This window comes from Ciconia boyciana, chromosome 6 (assembly GCF_034638445.1).
Source record: "Ciconia boyciana chromosome 6, ASM3463844v1, whole genome shotgun sequence".
NCBI lineage: Eukaryota > Metazoa > Chordata > Aves > Ciconiiformes > Ciconiidae > Ciconia > Ciconia boyciana.
In genome coordinates, this window is record NC_132939.1 from 1,057,276 (window position 1) to 1,082,536 (window position 25,261).

Here is a 25,261-nt window from a genome sequence, read left to right on the forward strand (position 1 = left end):
TAAGTGTCCCAAAGTCCTCAGGTGGGGGAATTCATTAGCTTGGTGCATCTTCTATGAGAGTTCAACCTCTCAAACTCTGTTGGGAGATGTTGCAAGCACTCCAGGAACTAACTATATGCCATAAGTAAACCTTAGCAAAGTGCCTCTTCCAGGAAAAATTGAGAACGTTTGGTTTTAAAACCTTCAGGTGAGCAGGAACACAGCAGGTGAAAGCCTCTGTCTAATTTATGCCTGCAGTTAAAGTGACTGCAAGTACAAATGGGGCGAATCAATTCTGTGGCCATTTGCACACAGAATTACAGGGGCATGATTTAAAAGTTTGTAATCAGGTACTGAATATCTAGAATGAAAAAGTACATCTTATGGCAGCTGCTTCACAGATCAGGAGGTTAGATATCGCTGCAGGAGCCAAAGAAACATTGCAGTTCAGGTTAGGGAAACAGCAGCGAAGCCCCATCTCATTAAGGCAAGAGGAATGTATACAGATGGCAAAATCCAGGGGTTTAGGTGGAAGCAATTTTAATCCTTCGAAATGTAACACTATTCATGTAGTCTGGAGGAAGTGGAACAACTTTTCAGAAATACATTGCTACAAATTATTGTTATCATTGCTGAATATCCCTGGGAGGGAATGGTTGCTTGTTCTGCTTTGGCTATGGATTTACAATGTGACGCTAAGCAAGCCACGTAACTTCTTCCTGCCTCAGTGTCCCTTTCTGTAAAGTCAGCCAACCCCAGGACCAGTATATTTAGGCTATGGGTAAAGCAGAGCCCTTCTATGTGCACCTCACTTTAGAGAGAGAAGCTGACCTTGCTCCAAGTTCTTTTCAAATATTACTGAGCATTTCTGGTGGTGACAGTACAAAGTACACTGAATGCAGACGTTTCAGACATTTTTATTAACAAGAAGCTCTTTTGCCTCCACTAGGACGGTGGGAAGTCAGTGCAGAAGAGCCCTGGAGACCTGAGTTACCCCATGACTGGACGGGAGCGCTCGGAGTACATACGCTGGAAGAGAGAGCGAGATCAGATTGACCTGGAACGACTGGCACGTCACAAGAACGCGAAGGGCGAGTGGCGACGGGCTTGGGATGTGGAGAAGTCAGAGCACATGTAGGTCCTCCACAGTCCTGGGGTGGTTTGTCTGCAGCAGGCCATCTAAAGCCAGTGATAAGATCTTGTGCAGATGTACGTTGCTAATCAAATCCCATGCTGTCATGTGCCTCTCCCTGACCAAATCCACATCTCTGTCTCTTTCTCCTCCTGAACATGTCTATCAGTGGGACCAGATATCAGAGTGATTCTCGTATTTTCTTTCTGACGTGAGGTCTCCTACCCTGATAGGAGACATTGTGTGCTGACAAAGATTGCCTGCCTTTGGTCCCACCAGGGCTTGGACTGTGGGAGGGAGGGAGGGAAGCGTGAATCACTGTTCAGTCTACATCTGGAGGGTCCTCTCCATCTCCACATGGACAAATCCAATGGCAGGAGGGTGCAGATGCTCTTCTAGAAACAGGGATGGACAAACTCGCATTGCTAGTCCACGGGTTTTTTCACTGCCCTTCTTGTTTCTCCTTTTCAATCACAGGACAGGCCAATGTGCCTAAACCCTCCACACCTCAAACTCAGCCTGTTCAGGCACTGCAGTGTGAGGGGATCACTTCAAAGGGCCGCCTATATGATATGCGGGAAATCCTGGGGACAGCAATGTGGGAGCACTCTTAATGGGGTCTGACGCTTCCTTGCTTTGAACACTGTCCCTCTAACTGTGCTTGTCCAGCTGGGTCACACTGGCTAGAAAGCTCTGGAGGATGACTTAGCACCTGCAGCAAGGTAACGTTTTGATAGGGTGTGGAGTTAGGGAACATTACATGGGTTTGCTGATAAAAGAGTTTGTACAGGGCAGACAGATGGGACAATCTTTTGGCCGAGGAATGGGACCAAATACATAGATTTTCCGTCACTGACACCCCAATAATTAGAGGTGAATTGACTTAAGTGGTTGCTGAGTGTTGCTGGCAAGACAGCTCTGAGCCCTACTCTTCTCCCTTATATTCAATTTTAAGAGAAAAGCCATAATACAAACCAAGCAGGATTAGAAACCAAGCAAATGAGTCTGACAGGTCTGATCGGAGAAGACAAGTCCTGAAGCTACTTCAGATTGTATTTAGAAGCTTGGGAAGCTGCATTTGAGCCTTGTACAGTTACACTGCAGGCATCTATAGGCTTCATGGATGTTCATAGAATTAAATATATGCGCGAATATATATATATATATATGGGTACTGATGTAAAGGTTTTAGAGGTTCTCCTTTGGGGTAGAATTGCCTCACAGCCTCATTTCTCCTGGTTAGTGCATGCAGTTTCAGCTCCTGCTGATAAACCTGCACATATTTGCCAGTGGGCAGGTGCAGAAGGGCCGAAGGCTGGAGCCTGCATCGTCTTGAGGTCTCCTGCCCATGCTTTTGCACACCGGAGGAGAATGGTCAGGTCTGACAATGCCTGTTTTTAACCTGCAGGTTTGAAGAGGACTTTGTTAAGGATGGGGAGCCAGCCTTGGATAATCCCAGCAATAAGAAAGGTTGGCAAGGGACACCTAGACTCTGTCCTGATGCTAGTGAATGCTGATTGTGCGAATCCCAGTGCCACAGAAGCTGTCGTGGCTGTCAGTTGTGAAACTCTGCTTTCCTGGGCAAACGCCTCTGAGCGCAGTGTTGGGGTCTCAGCCCGCTCTGCTTTGCAGAGTGCTCAGGGGATGGGATCTGAGCGTCTGGGTGCTAGTGCTTTTTACCTTCCCAGGGAGAGCAGTGGCACGGTTTCTGTAACCTTGTATGACACAAGATGGAGGCTCAGCACTGCCTCCTTTCCCAAACACTGGTTTGAGAGGCAATCCTATTCCAGAGCACATCATCTCTGATCCCTGTGGCACATGCTGGCTTCTTTACTAGCGTAAGTCCATCATGACTCCTGTTTCTCAGGAGATGGACTGGCAGAACAAAGCTTTCCCTTGTGACACCCTATTTGAACGTCAGGCTTTCTGCTGCGTGTCCATTACATAACCTCACTCACTTTTGTGCATGCTTTGCTTTGTCCTTTCAGGGGGAAGAAACGCAAGGAAATTCCAGCACAGGTCCTTTCCTCCCGACGGGAGAGGTGAGTAAACCACACGGCTCGGTTGCGTCACCCCACTAAACGTCAGCACCTCTGATATGCCCTCATGGAGAGAGTTCTCTCCAGGCACTCTCGCAGATTTGGAGTGCCTTTTGGGGACGTACCACGTGGCTGCTCTCATAACTGTGTGGTACGGTCTGTGCTGTGTGGCAAGGGAGAACAAGAACAAGTCTCTCAAGAACAGCACAAGGGAGACTGTATCCAAGGAATAAGATTTAAAGTTATAATTGGAATTTGGAATAAAAAATGCAGAAGAAACACCCCTAAATTCTCAATTTGTATTTATTACTTTAGAAAATATAAGTATGCATACAGCTTCAGAGGCTTCCCCTTCCAGCGGTACTTTCCAGTGATACAAGGATGTTGGCCCCTTCAGTGGTCCATCAACTGGTTCTGCCTGCTCTTGCATGGCATTTCCAACCTGTCTTCTAGGTGGAGCACAGCATGGAGTGAATGTGAGCGATCCTGGTCCGAAAGCAGTACCTGCTGTGAGCAGCCGAGCCAAAGGAAAGGACAGACTGACCGGCAGAGCCAGAAGGTAAGGAGGCTGGCAGCAGTGCCACGAACTAGTGGTTGTGATATGCATGTCCATTTGTGATATGCAGGTCTCATTTCTTGTCTGATTGTGAAGAGGGACAGACAAAAAGAGGTATTGTTCCACAACAGCATCTTTTCAGATGAGTTCACATTGGCTGGGACCATGTCTGGCAGGACTTCACTGAGTGGGGTTCGTGGTACTTGTGGGGTGCATCATCGCTGTACTGACCCACTGCATCAGCTCTCTGCAGAACAGCCCAGGGGGGTGAGCATCACTCTGTGACCAGACTTGGGTAGCACTGGCACATGCCCCAGCAAGCTTTTGAACACATTTTTCTGACTTCCAGGCACTGCTGATATGGAGGAGCAGCCTCCAAAGATAGTTCCCAACTGAACCAATAGTAATTAGAATTGATACTGTGGTACAGATGTCTTTTCTTCTTAAGCAACTGTTCTTAAAGATGTGAGGAAGGAAGTGGCCTGCTCCTGCCAGCTGTGGGCAGCACACGGCAGTACAGTAATTTGCACAGAAGTAATTTCAGAATGTCAGCAAAACTAAGTGCGTTTTACAGGTTCGCCCACGTCCTCCCAGGGGCCCCCCTCCCCTGCTGTTCTCCATAATTAAATTTCAGTGCAGTCTCCAGTTTCCTGGAGCCACACTGACAGTTTAATAACAGTCATCGTCTTCACAGCGCTGCCATGCCCTTTAGCGGGCAAGAAAAGGATGAAGAGTTGATTACATACCCCAAGCCTCTTCATTTATCCAGAACACAAAACCATTCCAGTAACTTATAATGTTAGCATTCTTCAACCATCCAGGTCAGTTATGGCCATGCAGTTAAACAGATGCATAAACAGATACGTGCTTCATAGAGGTACTCGCAGCATTCCCCAGAAGAAATTAGTTAGCTGGAGGTCAGCTGCTGCTTGCTGTTACTTGGCTGAGATGAAGAGTGTTAGGCAGGGTCTGTGTGTGCAGGATTCTCTTGTGTCAGGACAGTAGTGGGTCTAATATGCAGAGCCTGGCACTGTATTAAGCCTGGAGATTTTTTAATGTTGCTTTTGCTTCCAGCGGCTGTGCTTTGAGGAAATGCACCTGAGCAGCCCTAACTCTCAGCCAGTTATGCTGTGGATTGGGAATCTACTTACAGCATAAAGAAGGGTTATCTTCTGTCTTCCTAAGCCCTGTCAGTTAATTATACTTTTTAAAATTAAATTTAATTCTGATAAATTGATGAAGAATAGGTTCAACAGCATGGAAATAATCAAGTTAGCTTTGTTTGTAAGTTACATGCCACCCCTTTCTGTTCTTCAGCTCCATCCCCAAGAAAATGTATTTGGGAAAGAAAAGCTGATGAGCTGTGCTCATGCTCGCTCTCCCCCAGCTGCTGACTGCAGCACCAGGGAATTACAGCAGTTCCCAGATGTGCAGGATGGGCATGCCAATAGATTTGCTTTATGTTGTTACTTTCTGTAAGTACCTTAGAAGGCTTCAGACTGCAGGCTGAATGTTGCTGCTCAGAACTATGAAAGTTGCAGTGATTACACACAGTTCTGCTCCGCCTGATGATGCCAACCCATTAGGGTCAAACCAAACTCCCAGACCTCAACAACTACCCTCAGGAGTACATGTGGTTCTGCTTCTGAGGTTTGCCACTGAAATTTGGTTATTTGTGATAGTACAAAGAGGGACAGGGAGCTGGCCAGAGAGACATGCAGAAATAAAATTTAAAATGGATGGGCTACAGGGCAGAGAGGGAAGAATTAAAAAACAGGGACAAGGAGCCGGACAGAGGGAAACAAGAATAAAATTTAAAAAGTGACAGGCTACAGTGCAGTGAGGGAAGAGCTAAAATGTGGGGACAGGGAGGTGGACAGAGAGAGACATAGAAAGAAAATTTATGCACAGTAATTACTTCAGCAGCTGCACTGGAGAAGAGAAACAGAAGGAAAAAATATATCCACCTGATACTATATATAAGAAGTTAAAGCACAGATAGCTGTTGGGCAGACACTACTACCCCCACCCTGGTTGTCAGATTTTTAACAGCCACAAACGACCTGACTTTAGGTCATCATCCTTTCTAAAAGATAGCACTTCTTACGGAACACAGCTTTCCTAAAATCACACATCAGTTTTGGGCTAAACAGGATTCAAGGGGAAGGCTACTGATGCAGCATTGCATAACTTAACTGGATCAGTTATTATTAGTTGTCTAGGTATCCCCCAAGGTAATCAGAGAACACTGTTTCCTGAGACACCTTTCCTTTGGACTCTGATCCATCTGTTCCTTTAAAATGCACATCTAGTGCCATCCCTTCTGCTTTGAGAAAGGTTCACAGGACACCTTAGTGCTGCAGAGCAGATTGTGTCTCATTGCGGGAGAGATGCTCAGTGCTCCCAAGGGCTGAAAGAAATTGCACAGAAAAAGAAACTCATGGTTTTTGTCAGTGTTTGCTGGGAACATGAGTTATACCCACTGCAAAGATCATTTTTTTTCCTTTCTCTCTCCTTCCTACTGGAGTCTTTTGTTTCCCTGCACTTCAGGGCCTGGGGAAGTGGGAGGGCGCAGAGGAGGTTTCCCTGGGAGCTTCATGTGGTGGTACGTCTGGTTTATTCTGGTCACATCTTCAGCTGTTGGCCATGCCCGCCTTGTCTCACTGTGAGAGCTGGGGCATGTCTCAGGGCCCTTCGGGGAGGATCAGGTGTATAAGGCATGGGATCAGCAGCTTAGCTCATCCAGATGTGGCCCACCCCTGTCCTTCCTCTCAAGCAGCAAAATATAAGGAAAGACTTCAGAAAATAACGATGATGTTAGAAGGACCTGATGACATGATAAACCTCATGCTTTCCAGTGTTTAATCTTGAAGTTTAATGCTAATGCAGTCATTCTTTTCTGCTCTGTGGACATTTTAGCTGTACAATTTAGATGCACATGGCTGGTTAAATGTGTGCTGGGAGTAGACTGTAAATGAAAGAGCAGTGTTGATTTTGAGCGGCTTCTTGGAATGGACAGAGTTTCTTGCTTCCCTTTTATAGGCAGAGCAGACAGATGGATCACGCTATGATCTGCTCCCTCCACACCACAGCCCATGGGTCAAACGTCAGCGCTCAGGTCCTGCCTTGGGCTCCATCTCTGCCCTGGTCAGACCCAGCGGAAGGGATGAGAGCCTGCCCACTCCCCTATATCCATCTCTTCTCCTCTGTAAAGGTTGACTTGTGCCCCAAAACGTGCCTGTGACAGGCAGATGCTGACTAGTTTCCAGAAATCATAACAGGGTCTTGAGCCATTTCTTTTTCCTTCTATGCTGAGCTCTCAGAGCCATGCCCAGAAGGAATGCCTTGGCTAGCTGTCTTATGGCAGAAATTCAAAGAAATAATGTTTGGGCTGGGATTTAATGTTTTGTACAGTCTGCCTCAGAGCCTCTGACTGGCCAGCTTGGAGCGCTGTTTGACAACATCTCATTGAGCTGCCCCTCATTAGCAGCCCTCAGAGTCTCTTCCTGCAGTGGTCTCTGTTTGCCTTTTCTGCTCCAGAGCTTGGAGAGGGCACTGAAGGCAGCCTCCTTTCTGCCAGCGAGTAGGACAGCTAGCATCATTTCAAACTGAGTGGGGCTATACCTGCGTATCAGCACGTCTACCTGCTGTAATAATATAGTCTTATTCCCTTGCTTTTCTCGCCTCCCCCCATTAGCAGGAGATTTATGCAGTGGGTCCAGCAGACTTAAGATCCCTTGTGCCTTGGACGTGCCTGCTTGAAGCACACCAGAGTCAAAGCAAGCCAGCAATGTCAACCGGTTCAAAGTGACAATTGTTTCTGCGATGCGTTCTTTATCTGGGGAGAGGGGAAGGCCAGGTAGCCAGATTACACAGCAAGGTTTAGCACCTTCTGTTGGGAGACCCAGAGGATGTATTGCAGGGAGGATGTGTCGCAGAGGCAATGCCTGGCTTGTCATGGGTTTCCACAGCCTGTTTCTTTTCTCACAACAAACTGAGAAGGTATGTTTTCCAGTACATGTTTGTGCCTCCAGTGCAGAGGCTTGGAGGCTTTTTAGTGCCTCCAAGGCACTAACTCCTCTAGGGCTGCTGGGTTCAATCAGGATATTATTCATAACCATTTAAAGGCTTTAAGGCCCCAAAATGGCTGGTTCTAGAATCCTGTTTAAATGCCTAAATTCTCTTGCTGATGAAATTATAAAATCTTATATACTGTTGTCTGCACAGAGACGTTGTTTGTTCTTGGTGGGGTTTTTTTCCTCATTTTATCTGGATATTTTCCTCATATTATAGTGAAACAATACATCATACTCCTCCCTGAACATCCTCCATTAGAAATGGGCTAGAAGGTGTCTCGATTTATTTTTTTTTTCATTCTTGTTTGCTGTACTTTGTATTTATCAGCTACTAGGATGCAAAATCATGGTTCATTTAAAACTACAAAGAAGTAGCTTAAACACTGCTGATGTGAGTAGCTGGAACATGGAGTCATGCCACAAAGTCCTCACCTTCACCTGTGGACCTGGGGAAATCAGGGGAAATGAGGAAGCCAAACACTTGTCTGCTGCAGCATGGACACCTCCCTCAGCACCCTCCAACTGCTCCATCCTGCCAGAATCATTTTAGAGTAGCTCTCCTTCTGCCCATCCATCTCACCTCATGGACTTTTATTTTCCTATCTCCTCTTCATTGCATCTTCCATGTCCTCTGTTGATCTAGAAGGGATCCTGTGACTCTCTGGTCATGTAATCTTGTCTCTGAAGCTGGAAGAGCATCCTTTGCTCCACTGCTGCTCTTTGGGAAGAGCCATTCCTGAAGCTTTTCCTATCATTTCAAACCTCAGCTCAGGGAGCCTTTGGGGTTCACTTGCATCTGCCCTTTATCACTTAGACTCCTCTCCCATTTAAGTCTAAGCAACCTAACAACAGTGGTAAGACCCATTTGGAGTATCTGGTGGTGACTTCCAGCAGCACCTTACATCATAAAGAATTTGGAGCCAAGTTCCCATATGAGCATCTATCATGGATAGCACTAGCCGTGCTAGGGAATGCACGGAGTATTTTCATTGCGTGTTAGTGATTAGTAACACACTCTGGTGTGTTGGCAGTAACGATGGGGAGGAGGAACATGTCAGGAGGAGATGCTGAATATTTCAAAATTGCTGTCTAGCTAGTTTTGGCTATCTTTAGACCTGTGGGGGTGGTCTGTTCTGGGCTGGCTCTGCAGGAGCCGTGCAGTGGTAAAGTAGACAGAGCAGGGAGAGGCAGAAACCTGCAGCCAGCAAGTCATTCCTCTGGTTTTAGATATCGATCTGGGGAAAGCAGTCATCGGTCCCACCAGCATCAATGCTGAGTGCAGAGGGGAATTGATCACGAGGGCAGCCTATGCTGAAATTTAACATGGTTGGCTATGTATCATGAGCTCTACCCATACAGTCCAACTTTCAGAGCTCTTGCAGGGCACCACTGAAAATACAACCCCAAGGTGGGGGCTGCTTCCAAGAAAAGGGGACCTTCTGTGGTTTGAGCTGGAACAGCCGGTGCGAGGACCTACCTTGTATTCAGGACAAGACCTCACTGTCTGTGCTTTGGGTGCTGGGTCTGTCTCTAAGCCCTATAGGGCTGCTCCAAGCTGCTTTGCCCTCTGGCTTAAGGACACTGTACCCAGCTCTACACTAACAAGAGCACCTTGAGGTGCTTGCAAATGCAATTCACTTCTGCCCTAAGGACTTTGCTAGAGAAAAAGACAATGTGAAGCAGCTTAGTGTGATTGTATGGTGGAGCCTGTGATGGTAATTCCCCCACAATTTTCACAAGGGCACATGGGGTCACTGTAACGCATTTGCCTCTGGAAATGCCTGACTCTGCAGTCACCTCAATGTGCATTTTCATTTTTTGTATCTTGGCCCAAATTTTCCAAATGAAGAGGCCAGTAAGCCCAGCAGAGCGCGTTTAGAGAAGAATGAAATCTCACATACTTTCGCACATGTTGTGTTTTAAGAGTATGGGGCATAGAGAAATATATGTATATTTTATATATATGTGTATATATATATATAAAATGTTTGTGTGTGTGATTAACTCACCAGGCACACATGTAAGAAGGTAAGGGTTACAAAGACCCCTCCCTGCCCAGTAGCACTGCATGGGCAAATTCAGATTTATATTCACCCTAGCAAATTCAAACAAACAAAAGAAAGCAGTTCGTTATGCAGCCTTTAACTAAGCTGTGGCCCTCTTTGGCACAGGATGTTGTAGCTGCTGCAAATTTATTATGGAGTCAAAATGCACTTGCACAATTCCTTGGAAGAGACTGTCTACTAAGCATGACTCAACACAGAGATACCATCTCAGGCGCAGGAAATCCCAGAGCTGCACATTTGTGGAAGCTGGGTAGGGTACCGGGGAGGTGTTAAATGCATTTGCCTTCTTTCCAAACTCTACCCTAAGCATCTGCTAGTAATGCTGAGAGAGGAAGAGAGCTGAGCTAGCTGGACCTTCAGTCTGATCCTTATGGCCATTCTTGCAGTCTGCTTGCACATGTCCATGTCTCCAATCTCCCAAGCTACTTCAAAGCAATTTTGTCCTTCACTGTCTGCCTCTGTGTCTGCCATTGTGGAGATCTGGGATGCTTGGGCACTGTTAGGTAAGCAGGACGAGACTGTGGCAGACATCAGCATAAGCAAACTGTATATCTTATTAGTCTAACAACAACTGTCTGTTCTGGCAATTGGATTTTATGTTTTCATTACATTTAGAATTATAACAACCGGTTCATTAAGATTTAGTGGTCTCAGATGAGTGTCTCTGGATGGACTGAGTGCTTTGCAGGTGCCAAAAGGAACTGGACCAGTTACATCTGCTACCTTTATCTCTTGTTGCCTGGTCAAGGGGCTCAGTCAAGGAATGCATGGCCTTGGTAGAAATTCCTACCCAGATGTCAGACAGGGAGAGTGGCTTTGACATATGAGAACTTGAAGGCCTAAATTCTGATTTTTTTATTTATTTTTTTCTTTCTTGACAGATGGGATGCAAAAGAAGGCGAGGACATGTCTTTTCTGAAGGATGACTTTGATGGCCAGGTGAGTTCCTGAGTTCAAGGCTGGCTGCTGAGTTTTCTCAAAACATGCACTATCAGGAAAGTTGGAGGCTCTCAGCCAGTGCAGAGCTGGGAGACCTCTGTGTTGGGGTAAACGTACCCCTCGTTAGCACTCTCCAGATGGCATGATGTGAGAGCAGCTTCACTTCTTGCATTGACCCTCTGTCAGCACAACCACCCCACTTATTCTTATTCTGGTCCCTGAACGCTTCTCTTCTCCACCTACATCCTTTTACATCCTTTAATGGCCTCTGCTGATTTTTCCTCAAGTTCGGAGAACCAGCATAGACAAGGAATACCATATACTGGTATTTTAATAAGCTGAAATAAATATCTCCTCCTTTTCTCAGAGGAGCCTTGGTATGGACAAGCGGAAGAGCAGAGGTGAGGAGGGGGTGGAAGAGAACTGCACAGCTGAGCTGGAGGAGGAGGTGAAACAGCCAAGCCTCCGAGATCATGGGGCCTCCTCATCACAAAGGCTACGAAATGGAAAGGTCCAGTCTGCCCACAATGGCCAGAAGGAGGAGCAGAGAGGAGTGAAGGGCTTCGGCATGGAGGTGTCTGTGGCCAGCACAGGTGACTCAGAGCCAGGGCCCAAGCCAAGTAAGGAAGGCGTTGGGGAAGATGCCAATGGGAAACCTGGCACTGCTGACATCTCTCAGGACAAGGAGAGCACTAACAGCTCTGCTTCACAAAGCAGCCTTCCAAGCACTGTGCAAGCCACCAGGCACGGCAGTGAGACCTTGTCGTTGCCCATGGGAGCGAATTTAGATGGAGCTGGCTTAGAGAAAAACACAGCTTCAGAACAGGAGTCCATTGAGGACTCGTCAAATGGCCACGGAGGAAAGCTTGACACAGCAGCAGGAGACAGACTGGATGCAGGTCAAGGACAGCTGGTGAGAAAAAGAGGGGAGGAAGTGACCCAAGACACTGCCCTTCAGAGGCAAACGCTTGCACTGAAAGGAGGTGAAGATGCTGAAGGCACTGAACACAGAGGAGAGCCTTTGCCCCCAAGGAGAGCCAGCTCTGACAAGACTGTTGTGTCTGAGCAGGACACAGCAAAATCACAGTCCAGGGAAGGGGAACAGCCTGAGGATTGCAAGGACAAGGACAGTGGGGACACTCTCAACTAGCAAAGATTGTACCGGCTTGCCCGAGACAGAAGGTGAGTTCCTGACCTCACTCCCCATGGTGTGTTTGTTATCCTCTTAACACTCTCAGTCGTAGTATAGACCCACAACTCCATTTTCTGTGGCCGTAACAGCATCATACCAGATAACTATCCAAAAGTGTTAATTAACAGTGGTATGGATCCCTCAGGTAGTCTAAATCTGCGCAACACAAAGACCTGCCCTGGAGTGGGTGGGGAAACAATGGAAAGCCAGACAGGAAAATTTGGACAGAGAACTGGACTGCTGAGTCTGGTTGGTGACATGGATTAGTTAGGGCACAAACTGAAACTATTCCTGGGAAGGGATAACCTCAGAAAGGGTAGCAGGATGAATTTATTTCTGTCTCTGGGGTGATCACAACTAGAATAGCTTGAGGTCAGCGTGGTCCCTTTCCCAAAACACTTGCAAAGCTATAGAGGCCCACCTTGTGGTCAGTAGTTTGAAGAAGGTCGACTGCACGTGGGATTCTCTTCCCAGTACAAGATCTGTGAATGCTACACTTTGAATTATACATGTGGTAATGCTAATGGGCAAGGCAGTGTATAAATACAAAGGGTGAGATGGTTCCTGTTGACAAGGCCTATGAATCAAAGAGAAAGGAGGAAGCACAGATCTGGTTACGTAGCAATGCCCCAGGTTTTACTCAAGCAAAGAAGTTTCTTCCAGAAAGGCAAATGCAGAACAAGAAAAGCCAGGAGAAAGAAAAAAGTTACCTTTGGCAGTTACCTTTGAAGACATGTTTTTTCCAGGCAGTGTCACACAGAGATCAGGATATTATACCCACAGGTGGTAGAGCAGACAGGCACGTCAGGATGTGATTCTACCACCAGGTTAGGCAGTAAGGTTGCAATGCACTCCACCTAACTCAGGCCAAGCACAGGGGCACCTAACTTAAGATCTGGGCTTTGTTTCTCTTCAAAGGAGAGACATGAGCAGTTCCAGAATGCAAGCCAGCTTGCCTAACACCTGAATTGCTCTCAGGATACTCCTGCCTCCATCCTTTAAGTAGAGAGGCAGCAGCTATGTTCCATAAGCAGGCACTTCAGGCAATTAGCTGCTGAAAGCTAGGCAGGCAGATCGCTTCCACCAAGTGCCTTTCCCTGATTCCAGCAGGCTTTTCTTCAAACCCCGACCCAGCAGCTTGTCACCAGGTATTGCTTAGTATTCATCCCAGCGGCACAAATGAGCCTAGGGATGAAGTGGTTAAGCTGCTAACAAAAGACTTTCACTATGATCCAATACTATACAAAAGGCATGGAAAAGCACAAGCGTTGCAGCTATTTAAAAAAGACAAAACACCAAGAACCAGCAGGAGCTGGTTCTGTGTTTGAACTAAAATTCCTTCAAGTGAGGGAAATTAATTCCAACAGCACTTAGGAAAATGTTAAGAGACACCTGGATGCACATAGCAGGAGTTTACTGTCCAGGCCATGCCTCCCCAGTCTACCAAAAATCCCCCCAAAGTAGATGATGAAGGAATTAATGACTACTTTTCTCACTCAGGATAACTTTAATTAGACACCAACTAAGAGGAAACAATAAATTACAGTAGTCCACTTTTATCTCAGCAATGGAGATTCCTATGGTTTGGTAATAGGGCCCTGAGTCCACTTCAGCATGGCTCTTCATCACTCCTCACTGAATTCATTACGGCAGGCTTAATTATAAACATAGCCTTATGTCTTGGGGAAGAGAAGGCAACTTAACCTGGTGTTTGCCCTTAAGCACTCACATATCTGCTTGGCTAAGCTGAAACTTGAGACCGGTATTGCTCTCTGAAAATATTTATTGCTTGGGAAACACCAAGTGTAGTGATGCCAAGGGAAAATGAGGGGTTAACTGGTGTCCCAGTTACCCTCTACCGTTTCATCCCATCTATCCTTCCTATCTGTATTGCTCATTTTCCTGTGCCTGATTATGCCCCCAAAGAGAGCATGTTCCTGCCTCACTTTCCTCTCTTTCCCAAACAGTTTAAGATGAGTTTCCAGGTATGCCTAAACTATGCACTCAGCATCAGATACGACCTTTTGATGCAGACAAATTAAAGCAAGATACTTTCCTTTTTTGATATTTCCTGTAATTTAGGAGATGCTTCAGATTTCAGGGGAGCCCTGTGCAGGATATGGATGTCAGGTTACTTGAGGCGAGTCAGCCTTTAACCAAAAGTGGCAGTGCTGACCTGTGTTAGGATCACAGGAACAGGCATAGCTACATCAAATCTTACACAGAGACAATGCATTTTCATTCTTTTTAGTCCTTAGAGCAATCACCAATTCACAGCAAAGACATAATGACTTATCCTCTTTGAGCACACCGGTCTGTGATTGTTTCATCTGAAGGTTTCTTGCACTTTCCTCTGAAGCCTCTGACTTTCTTGCTGGCAAGGCACCCGTGGAGGTGCCAGGGTGAGCCAGTGCAGCGGTTTCTGTGTCCCCCATCTCAACCCAGGGTTTCTCCTGGGTTGTTTTTTTTTTTTCATTCCATTGACTGCAAGAGCATTTAGAGAATGAGTGCATGAGTGCTGCTTGGCTCTTAGTCTTTAATGATGTTCTAGGGCATCATTGGTACCTCCTATCTGCTGAAGTCACCACAAAGCAATTTGACCTCTCCCTTTGCACCAGAGACAGGCCACTATCAGGGTTGGCTTTCCCAAGCAAGATCATTTGCAGATAGAGTAAATTCTGCCATGATTTATTTGTAGTGGGGAGAAGAGCCAAGAGGAAGACAGACGGACCTGTCTTTAACTGTCTGCTCCCTGTGACCAATTTGTCAGGAACATCCCTTGGCAGACAAAAAAAATGCAAGATCTGGATTTCTCGAGCACTAGCTCAGCACAACCTCAACAGTTCATCTGCGTGGCTTGACAGCAGGGCTCCTAGGAGCAACAAAATAGCGACAATTACAATAACCAAAAAAGCAAAAGCTCATTTGGCTCAAATTGGTTCAGTTGTCAGCATGTTTGGAGCGAAAAGGTCTCGTGTCTATTCCTGCTGTGGATTTGAAGTTCCCAAATCAACATGACAGGCTGCATAGTGACACAGATGGCAGTCATAAATAACCACGGGCTGGTAACAGTCACTTCCCTTCTCCCTTGGCTTCTGTTTTCTAGTGCTCTACAGACAGATTAGTTTTAGACCATGGTACATATAAAAAGCTGCAAAGCTCTACTTTATTCTCATGTAATGCTCCCTAAGTGTTATTTCGCAGCAATTCTTTGGAACCAGATCCCTCAGGATTGCCCCCATCTGAGGTGCTTTAGAATCCTTGGCAGGGTTTTCCTCTTTGGTTTTTTGGCTTATTGAGCCTGATGCCTGCAGCGGACTCCAGATGATGCTTTTAGGGCAAGGATTGCCCAAAATGCAACCCATAGGAAACCTGCGTTCAGCAAAGCCGTTGTATATGGCCCACAAAGGGACTTAATAGGTGTGTCCTTCCTCGAGGGAAACATCACTACATCTGCTGGAGTCCCTTCATGAATCTAACCACATGGGGCAGGCTAATGATCCTGCCTTTTTCAGCCTATCGAATAAAAAGTGCAGCATTATTGGGCAGAGCAAGGTTTATCCAGAACCAGGAAAAGAGCATCATTCAGGAAGCTGAAAGAGCAATAAGATCAAGCATTAAACAAAGAGCTGCACTTTTTTGTTAGACTGCAAAATTAAAAGTTTATTTATTCCTTTTGTGTCTAGTACCATGAATTCAGGTGCCCAAACCACCTTACTTATTTGCTTCCTCTCACCACTTGAGTAAAATCTTTAAGGAACAGGTAGTCCTGAGTGAATGGCCAATAATCCAGTTAAGAGGCTGTGGGCTGGTGGCTCACATATAGTTTTTAACAGTTGCTTACAGTGAATTGCAGACGTCCGTGCCTAACTGTATTGATCTGACGTCAGGCCAACACAATTACAAGATTATCCCACTGCAGCAGGGGAAGGAGGGGGTGTTTTTCACCCTGTGGTGTGTGAACAATGGTAACAGAAGTTCTCTGAAGATGAAGGACTTCATGTGGCAAGGTAAATGGGTTGTTGTTATGCAAGCCTCCAGGAGGTACTGAGCAGCTCTGTCGTGGTAAATCCAGGCCAGCTGGAAACCTTTACTGTATTCTGTGTCTATGTAACCAGCAGATATTATACCAGGGAATGCCCTGAAGTGCCGGGTAGAGAACATGAGAGAAGTCTGTGCTGAGAATCCAAATTATACAGAGTCTGAATGACTACTGTCTTGGAGGACAGAGAGTTCATAGCAAAAAAGGAAGATGATTATTGTAACTGGGACCCACATGAGATATGACCAGCCTTAGGGAGAAGCATCTGGAGGGATGCACCATCATGGGTTATCAAGACTGGTTAATAATTTCCTGACAGGAGGTAGCAGGTAACTTCCCAGTGAGATTTTTTTTTCCTTCTTTGAAAAATACAGATTTGACAAATGCCATGCACGTACCAGAAATGTGTCTGCTTCAACATTCAATATTTCAGAAAACCCAAACTGGAGCCCTCGTTAAACCTTTTCAAAACAGAAAATTTTAATGTTATGTTTTTAAATGCTGGTGATTCAGTTTTGATACGGTGCAATTTTTGGAAAATCAGCATTGAAACAGATGGTATGATTTTGCAAAATACAACCTATCAACCCCAAAAGGAATGTAAAAATACCATTCCATTAAAAAGTTTATTTTGTGGAATTTCCGTCAAGTAGACAATCCTGTACTTCACCTGATGCTAGGGACATGCCCTCTGTTCAGAGATCTCACACATCCCAAAGCACAGCAGATATCTGTAGCAGCAGTAGACATCAGTAATCAGTGATAACAATATGCTCGCCACCTGCCCTGCTCCTGGGCTTTGTAGGGCCCATGTCCCCCACACATTAATGTGCAGATTTCACTCCCACCGCAGATGCTGCTCATCCATTTCTGCAGAACAGCAGCTCCTTGCAGCAAGCGGACACCATGCGGGTTTCACAGCTTCCACTGCTAATGTCTATTTATGGCACTAAAAATCTCCATCACCTTCAAACTACTTAGAGATGCTGTGCAGAGAGTGTGGTGGGGCTTTCATCCTTTGCTTCAAATAACAAGGAATAAATATTTATCTGAAGTGCAGGACTGGAATCCCTGGAGAATGTCCAACAAGTCCCAGAGAAGTAAACGATACACAAAAACCACAGAAGCTTTTCCCTGAATTCTCTTGAGAAAATTAATCTTAACATCTTTAGAGAAAATGCAGCTGGGGGTAGATTTTCAGAGCAGCTCCAGGGATCTGACCTTGCGGCTCTGGCTGACGTAAAGAGGAGTGGGGCAGGCAGGGCCTGTGTGCTGCAGGACTGAGGAGGTCAGAAGAGGTCAGCTTTCTGATGCAAACCAGTGCTAAAGGTTGGTGCAGGAAGCAGTACAAGCAGAAACCAACACTTCTCAATACAGTTATGGAGCTACCGAAGAACATACCAGTTTCCTCAAGGTTCAAGAGACAAGAATATACCATCTGCTGTTATGTCTTGGAAGCTGGCCTAGGATTGGCAGGCTGAGGTCTCAAGGGCTTGACTTGAACAGCATTCGTCTCGCTGGTCCTTCCTGCAGCCCGCAACACCTTCCGGAGCCCACCATCATGCTGTGGGCATTTCAAATTCCCAGAGCACATCTTAGCACCACGTACCACCAACGCGGAGAGTTTAGTCCTCATGCAGAATTAGGGAGTGGTATGGCTTAATACAGGTCTCGATGTAGTTATCTTCATACTTCTGGAGTGACGGAAAGCCTTTCCCGTGACACAACATGGGAAAGTACTATTAACATTGGAAAACATGGGGATTATGTGAGAATGGTTCAAGAGAAATGCACTTGGACTGAAGAAACACAGGGAAGGACTCCAGGGATGTTCAGGGAATGGTTGTTTAGTCTAGCAAAATGAAGGCACCAAGTGATGGATGGAGTTGTGATCTCTATAAATACAGTGGGGTAGTAAACACCAGTGAGGGAGAAGAAACATTCAAGCCAGAAAACGATGCTGGTGCAAGAGTCAATGTATTGAAGAAGCCCGTGAATAAATATGGGAAAATTAGAAAAAGGTTACTACCTGTCAGAGGACAGATGACTTGGAAGCATGCCATGGTTGAAGCAGGAACTCGTCACCTTCGAGGCTGGCCTAACCAGCATGCTTTGGCAGGGATTAGGTAACGTGGTGCTTGTGACAGCAACAGGATGAATTTGATGACAAAGTTGTGTATGCTTCTGTCAAAGCTGGTGACCACTGTCAAAGCAGATGCTTTCACTGACACCCAAAAGAATTAGTGCACACATCCCATCTGGAAATGTAGGCTCTTTACTCCTAAATCTCTCTGGCACTTTGCAAGAGCTTCTGTCTCTTCTTTGGTTTGTCCGGGTGACTTGAGGAGAGAAGGAACTATTAGAAGCTGTTAATGCGTTGGGAGACACAGACCAAAGCTAGTCATGGGAGCACTTATACTTCCTTATGGCTACTTACTGAAGCTTAGCAAGTCTAAACATAATTTAGGGCTGTGACAGGCAAGCTGTTGCCATTCTAAACACTGAAAACGGAGCTGCTCTTGTAGCCTGCAGTTGTTGCTGTTATCGCAGGGCTGGCAGAAGGGAGCACGTGCCCATACCTCAGCCACCTGTGTTAACCCTCTTAAACCCCAGATGAAAAGGAGTTAGGTACATGTACCACACTGTGGTCTGCCATGCAAGGGGCACAGGCACATCTTCCTTTCTGCCAGCTCTGCTGTTGAGAAGGAACAGATAGACTGTAGAGAATGAGAATATCTTAAACCACTCCAACAGGAATCTCCACCAAAGACCATCTTTACATATTTAAGCTCATCAAGGGTTGCAGTGATAATTTTTCTACCAATGGCAAATCTAGACAGGATTAGGATTTTTTTTTCCCCTTAAAGAAATCAGTTCTAATTCAAATGGAATCAGTTCAGGGATGTCCAATGGCCTGTGCTAGACAGAAGATGTCTCATGATCTTACTGGTCTTTTTTCTGGCCTTACAGTGTATGTTGGAACAGCTGATATATGTATCCATTTAAAAGATGATAAGTGAGAAAATCTGGTGTAGTGATGTCTAACAGATGGTCCTTACACGTCATGTCTGAGTTTGCCTTGTGGTATTTCACGAGACTGTCTGAGTGGTCCACTAAGAACAAAATTGTCTCTGGGAACTCTGGACCTGCCCCAGGAGAGACTCAACAAAATTATGTCTTCCAACCCAAGCAGAGGATGGATAGTGCTAATCTCAGCTGGAGGAAGAAGGGCCCAGTTGCCAGACTGCATCAGCTACGTTCAGCTGCAGTCTTCAGGGACTTCATGTACATCCACCCCTATGACATGAGATTTAACTGGTAGATCCTACGATGGACTGTTGTTGGCTTGGCTGTGAAAGTCATACCAGTGATGTCCCACGTCCAGCCGGGCTGGAAAATGTGAGGTAGATGGGGCCTTTGAGATAGACCACCAGTGATCTGCATTAATCCTCTCACGTGTCAGTGACACACGGAGGGAAATTTGGCACTGCATCCCCTTGCCGCTGATGGCAGAGTCAAAGGCAGCACACAGCCGCATCGCTCTCCTGAGCCCCGACTCACAACAGTCATGCTGGCACAGAGCTTGCTAAATCTCCGACCGGCCCTTGAGTTATTCATGGAAAAGAGGATACAGTGTGAAATGAGAGAAATGCTAATCACTATGTCTAATTAGTAAGAGAAGTAATGACTTTAAAGCCCACCAGTGTCTTGGCTGTAAAGACTCACTCATGCACAGAAAGAAGGTGTCTGTATTGAAAGGATAATACTGCAAAACAGAAAAGAGAATTGTCTACCATCGCTAATAGCACAGGGCTGTCAAGGAGACTTTTGAAACCATTAATAATAAAATAGATTAACAAAAACCAGCTAGCTCTGGAGTCAGTTCAGACTTGTAAAACAGATTATTTTACAGTATTTGGACCACCAAACACAACTCTGAAAATCTGCTTCCTGGCCCTTCCCAATAGGGTTAAATCCCAGAAGTGTGCTGCTGCAGCATTGCATTGACCACCCCCTCGGCAGCAGGATACAGCCAACCCCGGCCATTGCACACATACAGGACAATGAAAAATGTCTCCAGCAACAGTCTTAGAGTCTCCTCTCAGCTGTACATAGCATTGATTATTTCAGTACCTTGGGTATGATTTCAGTGCAGTTCCTTATTAGATACCTGTGGCTGTGTCCTTAAATGATTCCTTTAGAGGTTTCCTTTTTATGCGAGCCAAGCTTACTACTGCCTCTCCTGCCTTCATGGTATTTCATCTGTTTTTCTTTTCATATCTCCCCTCTGCCCTTTCTTGTGAGCTTTTGGTGCTGAAATCTGCATCAGCAAAAGGCAGGTCTGTGGATTTAAACATGGATGCAGGAAAATGCCAGCTCAGCAATTCTGAGCAGCACCCAAGAATCTGGCAACCGCAGAAAAAAAAAAAAGTCTGCCTTTCCCAATTAAAATCAACGTATCTAGGTCTGAAGGCAGCTACAGGACAGCAGGCTCCACTCACGGGTTAGTGTTTTCACTAGATAGACCCTTCTGCCCTTGGCAAACACAAGTGCTGCACCCCCAGGCCACGTTTCACAAGAGAGGGCCACAAAGTCCTACCCAAAATCAGCTCCTCCTCTTGTTGCTCCAGGTGCTGTACAAGCACACACACAAACACGTCAAGATTATTGTTCCTGAGACAAACAGAGAGAGTAGTCTTATCTAACCCAGAGGAGGATTGGGAGTGTGTTTCATCCAGACTCATACATTCAGTTCATCCCCTGGGCTGCGGAGCAGGTATTTGGCAGGTAGGTATCTGGGTTATGCTACAGTGGTACCCCCCAAGCAGCGCCAGCTGTGCAGGAAGGTCAGGTTGAAACTCAGCAGACATTTTTAATTTACTGCTCAGCAGTTCCCTGAAGACTGATAATCCCGCTGCTGTCTCTGCTCTTGTTTCACAGGATAACGTGCTGAAGGTGGTGGATGAGAAGAGAAGAGGAGCACACCTTGTCCTCACTCTTTGACCTTCTATGAAATCAGCTTTCAGCACCTGCCCTGTGCCCTCCAGCACCCCTTCACAACACCTGGGGTCCCCCACCACCGCCTCCCACTACCTGCCCACAGTTTCGGCATCACCCTTTCCTATCCGTATGCCAAAGGACAGGGAAGGCGACACACACTCCCAACCTACAAAGAAAACACCGTCACTTTTCTTTTGTATTTTTTTTGCCTATATTGCAGCTGTGTGGCAAGCCAATGAAATGTCTACTGGATGCACTTTATTTTATTTAATAACTAATTCTGTTTAAAGTTAAGATTTAGGTTTCTGGGCACCCCACCCATTTCCTCCACCAGAGGCTGGCAGGGAACTGCAAGTGCCAGGAGGACAGCAGGGGCTGTGCGAGCTCTCCCTCGCTGTTGGGCAGGGAGCAGGCAACAGAGAGCATTAGGAAGCAGGGTGAGAGGTGTTACGTTGTAGTTCAGTAGGTGGATGAAAAAGTAGTGTTCAGAGCAGCTCTTGTACTAGAGGTTTGTATGTGGTTGAAGTGTTGGCAGAGATGTACGGTAGTTGCATGGGTCGCAGGGCACAAAGGGGATGGAGCATTCTTTTGTTACACTGTGGGGCACAGGTGCTTTTGACAAGCACACATCAACCACAGCATCTCACCCTTTAGAGCTTGCTTTCCTCCTCCTGTTAGATGTAGTAGGGCACAAGCAGCAGAGGCTGAATCAGCAATCAGGGGACTGTGCTTTTTTTCCAAGAAAGGTGCCTGCTGGGTTGAGCAGGTATGTATGCAGCTCAACAAAACACCATGCCTGCTTTGTAAGACCAGGAAGGTTACAGTAACCGGCAATACTTGCAGCTCTATGTGCCACGCAGGGCAAGGAGGAGGACAGCACAAATACAATAACCTTCCTCCTCCACCACACTGCACAAAGGAGTCGGCAGTAGAACCCTGGTCAAATTGGAGCTGAAGGTCTAAAGCTTCCTATCAAATGTTTTCACCTTCTTGGTTGTGCCTTTCATAGCCTTGTGCTTGAATAAGAGGGCAGCAGTTCCCCTGGAAGCTGCCATGCAGACATTTTGACCAGGCCTTAAAAGACACCTTTCAAATTGAGGATCTGGATGAGCATTTACAAGCATAAACGAGCAAGAATGCCAGCTGCTTGGATTTCCAAGCAGCTAAGAGATTCACAGCAAACTAGGACCTAGCTGAAACATGGCTACCAATTAAGGAGAAGGCAGAAAGCAGGCACAAGGAATAACACATCATTATTTCTGACTTCTGAATGACAGAGCAGAGAGGATATCACCCTCATCTTGAAGTGCTGCTAAAAAACTCGATGCAGGAGTAAATGTACGTGCAGACACATATGCGTGGAGATTTATTGGATTTCATTGCAGGATGCATTTGCTAACCAAAATGGCAGACTGACTTGGTGATAAGGTTGGCACGCGTGGACTGAAATACTGTACGCTGTTTCAATAAACTAATATTTGCACAGATAAACATTTTGTTTTTCCACCTTAGACCCACAGTACCTATCTCATGAAGGACAAGCCTGGGAATTTCCTCTATGTGCCAAATTCAGGAGAGTGTACTGCCTTCAGACCAGGCATTAGCCAGAAAGAGTGGGCACCTTACACATTTCATCAGTAGAAACATCTTCACCCCACCAAAGCCCAGACTGGGTTTATTTGGACTTATGCAACAGATAAAAGAACAGATAGATAAAAGCCAGATTGTAAAACTGCTCCAAGTCCTGGAAATTCTCCATCACTGTTAAAGGCTGATTTTCCTTATCTGACTGGCTCAAAAACTTGCTTACAGTTGTTTAATTTTTTAATTTATTATTATCTTTTACATCAGGTCAGTGACCTCAATCTCAGTCCAGTCAGACTGAGTCACTACCAGCATCTACCAGGAACTGGCTTGCCGCATGGTCCCTGAAAAATACAGTCTCAGATCAAGAGCCTGTTGCACCCCGCAGCAGTCAGGCACACAGCCAACCAGAAACTTCTACATTGTCCCTGCTCCAGAACTTATTTGTAGAGAGAAAAACCCCAACTGCAATTGTTGCTGTATCTTATTGCCCTAGACTCCTTTTTGAAAGGAAAACTGGCACTTGTACCCCATTTCCCTCTTCTTTTTCTCCTGCAAATCCAAGTAACTTTGCACTTAATGATGCCTAGGAAGGACTGAGTCTGTACCAAGCTGCAGGGATGGGACTGTACAGATAGTGCCTGCTCTAAGTGTAGTTTTTTCCTGCTCATTAACACTTTCCTCAAATGCACTTTGATTGGTGCCTGGACTGCAATTTTTCAGAAAACTGTGGCTAGCTGTTTCTTCTTTACAGAAGAGGAAAGACTGTAAAGTTGAAAAATCTGATGTAGAGGGATTATTTATATGAAATAAAAGTTGTAATGAGGAAAAAGCTCCAGTTTCTTAGTGTTTCTCAGTCCCACACGTAGTTTTCTGAATTGAATCAGTAATCTCTGCTTTTTAGAGCAACAGCTCCAATTCAGATTGCATACCCCTTAGGAAAGCACTTCACTCCTGGTCTAGTTCAGCTAACTCACCTGAAAAGCTCACTGCAGTGATGACAGCCTGCATCGTAACACAAGGCTTACTTTTTCATAGAGGCATCAAAGCCTTCTCATTGCCACAGCACTTTTCTTGCAAGCAAATGCAATGGCAGCTTGCAGAGTGCAAAGTCATCTGCCTAGAGAGGTATCTGTTTCCTCCCAGCAGTGGCTGGTAGCTCAGGGATTTCGTGGAAGTTATTCTAGCTCTTCCAGACAACAGGAAAGCAGCAGCGACTCTCAGGCAGAACTCATTTTTCTTTGGTTTAAAGAAACAGCTTGCCGCGAGACACTCTTCTAGTTGGCAATCGGTTACCAATCTAGTTACCATCAGTTTCAACACAGCAACTATGTAGCTAAAACTGATATCAAAATTGATTTCAGACTAGTGAATCCACTCTTGTATAAAGAGATCAACTGAAAAAAACTCAAGACAAGGACAAAAATACATCTGGATAAAACTGGAGATACTTCAGTTTCCAAAGCTTTACCAAGCCAACTCCTGCAGGAGGCAACAACCTGAAATCTTGACAGCAGTTCCAGCTCTCCATTCCTATCTCAACAAGTCTAATACCTACAGCAGAAGCATACCACGCAGATTACTAACAGGTAAAGCCCTACACAGAGTCTAGAAGCAGAAATAACAGAAACATTCACTGACTTTCCACACCAGTTCCCCTCCAGGTAAATTGGTTGCAAATGGCATAGGAGCCTGAAGCTAAACTGGCATTTTGTCAGAAATTTTTGTATTTAAAGTACGTAATACAGTAGTTAGTGCTTTTTAAGTTACATGGAAAGCTTTTTAAGGCAATTAGAGTCACAGAGCAGAAGCAGGGTACAGCACTGCTGTGAAGTTCAAAACACTGCCTGCTGCCTTCCCGTGTACAACAGCTCAACCAGCTCACAGGCTCACAGACTCCGCAGCTACTGGCAGGCTAAGCTAACGCTCTGGGAAGTCCGCAGCCGTTTCCCGATCACATCAGCTTAGTGCAGCAACACAACAGCTGACCAGACATGAGGCTCTCCCAAAACTGCCTCCAAACACAGGCAGAATAGCCAGAAGACAAGCTTCACCTCCTTAGCTTTATGCTCCAGCTCAGGTGTGACTGTTTCTTACACCATTCCCCTCTCCACACACTTCAGCACCTCCAGGACTCGCAGCCAGCCATCGGTAACACACACCCAATGCATAACCCTTTCCAGAGCGGCCCACTGAGATTAGTTTTGACTTCTCTGAAGGAGATCCCCAACGCCCAGCAGCAGCCACTGATTTTGTTATCAACACAAGACTGCTTTTCAGCTACACTTGCGAATTAAGTCAAGATCTGGAGTAAAAATAACACCACCTTCCTTGTCCAAAACACAGCCCAGTCCCAGGAATCTGGGATTAAGATGGTATGCATTACATCAGTTGAAACTACGAGAGAACATGCGTGGGGAAAAGGTAGCTTTTAGAAGATGGAAATGTGAGCTAGCTGCTGGAGCATATTACATGCTCCAGTAACTTTTTTCCAGCTATTTCCCTTGCTTCTGGTCCCTCTGCACGTGAGTTATATTGATGCACTCGCCTTGAACAAATTGAGCTCAATGGGACAAGACCTGCGCATACAGGCAGAGGGCAAGTACTGTGTGTCAATAAATAGGTGTAAGCCCAAAGGCATCTACACGCAAGGAA

The 25,261-nt window shown here is 45.9% G+C and overlaps 1 protein-coding gene across 2 annotated transcripts in view; it reads left to right on the plus strand.

Moving 5' to 3' along the window:
* Positions 1 to 22,460, plus strand: part of CCDC9B (coiled-coil domain containing 9B) — a 57,917-nt gene extending 35,457 nt beyond the window's left edge. For both annotated transcript variants that reach the window (XM_072864719.1, XM_072864720.1), the window contains exons 8-14: positions 929 to 1,113; positions 2,520 to 2,581; positions 3,100 to 3,153; positions 3,604 to 3,709; positions 10,730 to 10,787; positions 11,155 to 11,969; positions 20,963 to 22,460. In XM_072864719.1, the coding sequence (XP_072720820.1) occupies positions 929 to 1,113; positions 2,520 to 2,581; positions 3,100 to 3,153; positions 3,604 to 3,709; positions 10,730 to 10,787; positions 11,155 to 11,937 (1,248 nt within the window). In that variant the 3' untranslated portion in view covers positions 11,938 to 11,969; positions 20,963 to 22,460. The remainder of the gene's footprint in view (positions 1 to 928; positions 1,114 to 2,519; positions 2,582 to 3,099; positions 3,154 to 3,603; positions 3,710 to 10,729; positions 10,788 to 11,154; positions 11,970 to 20,962) is intronic.
* Positions 22,461 to 25,261: the final 2,801 nt, after the last annotated feature.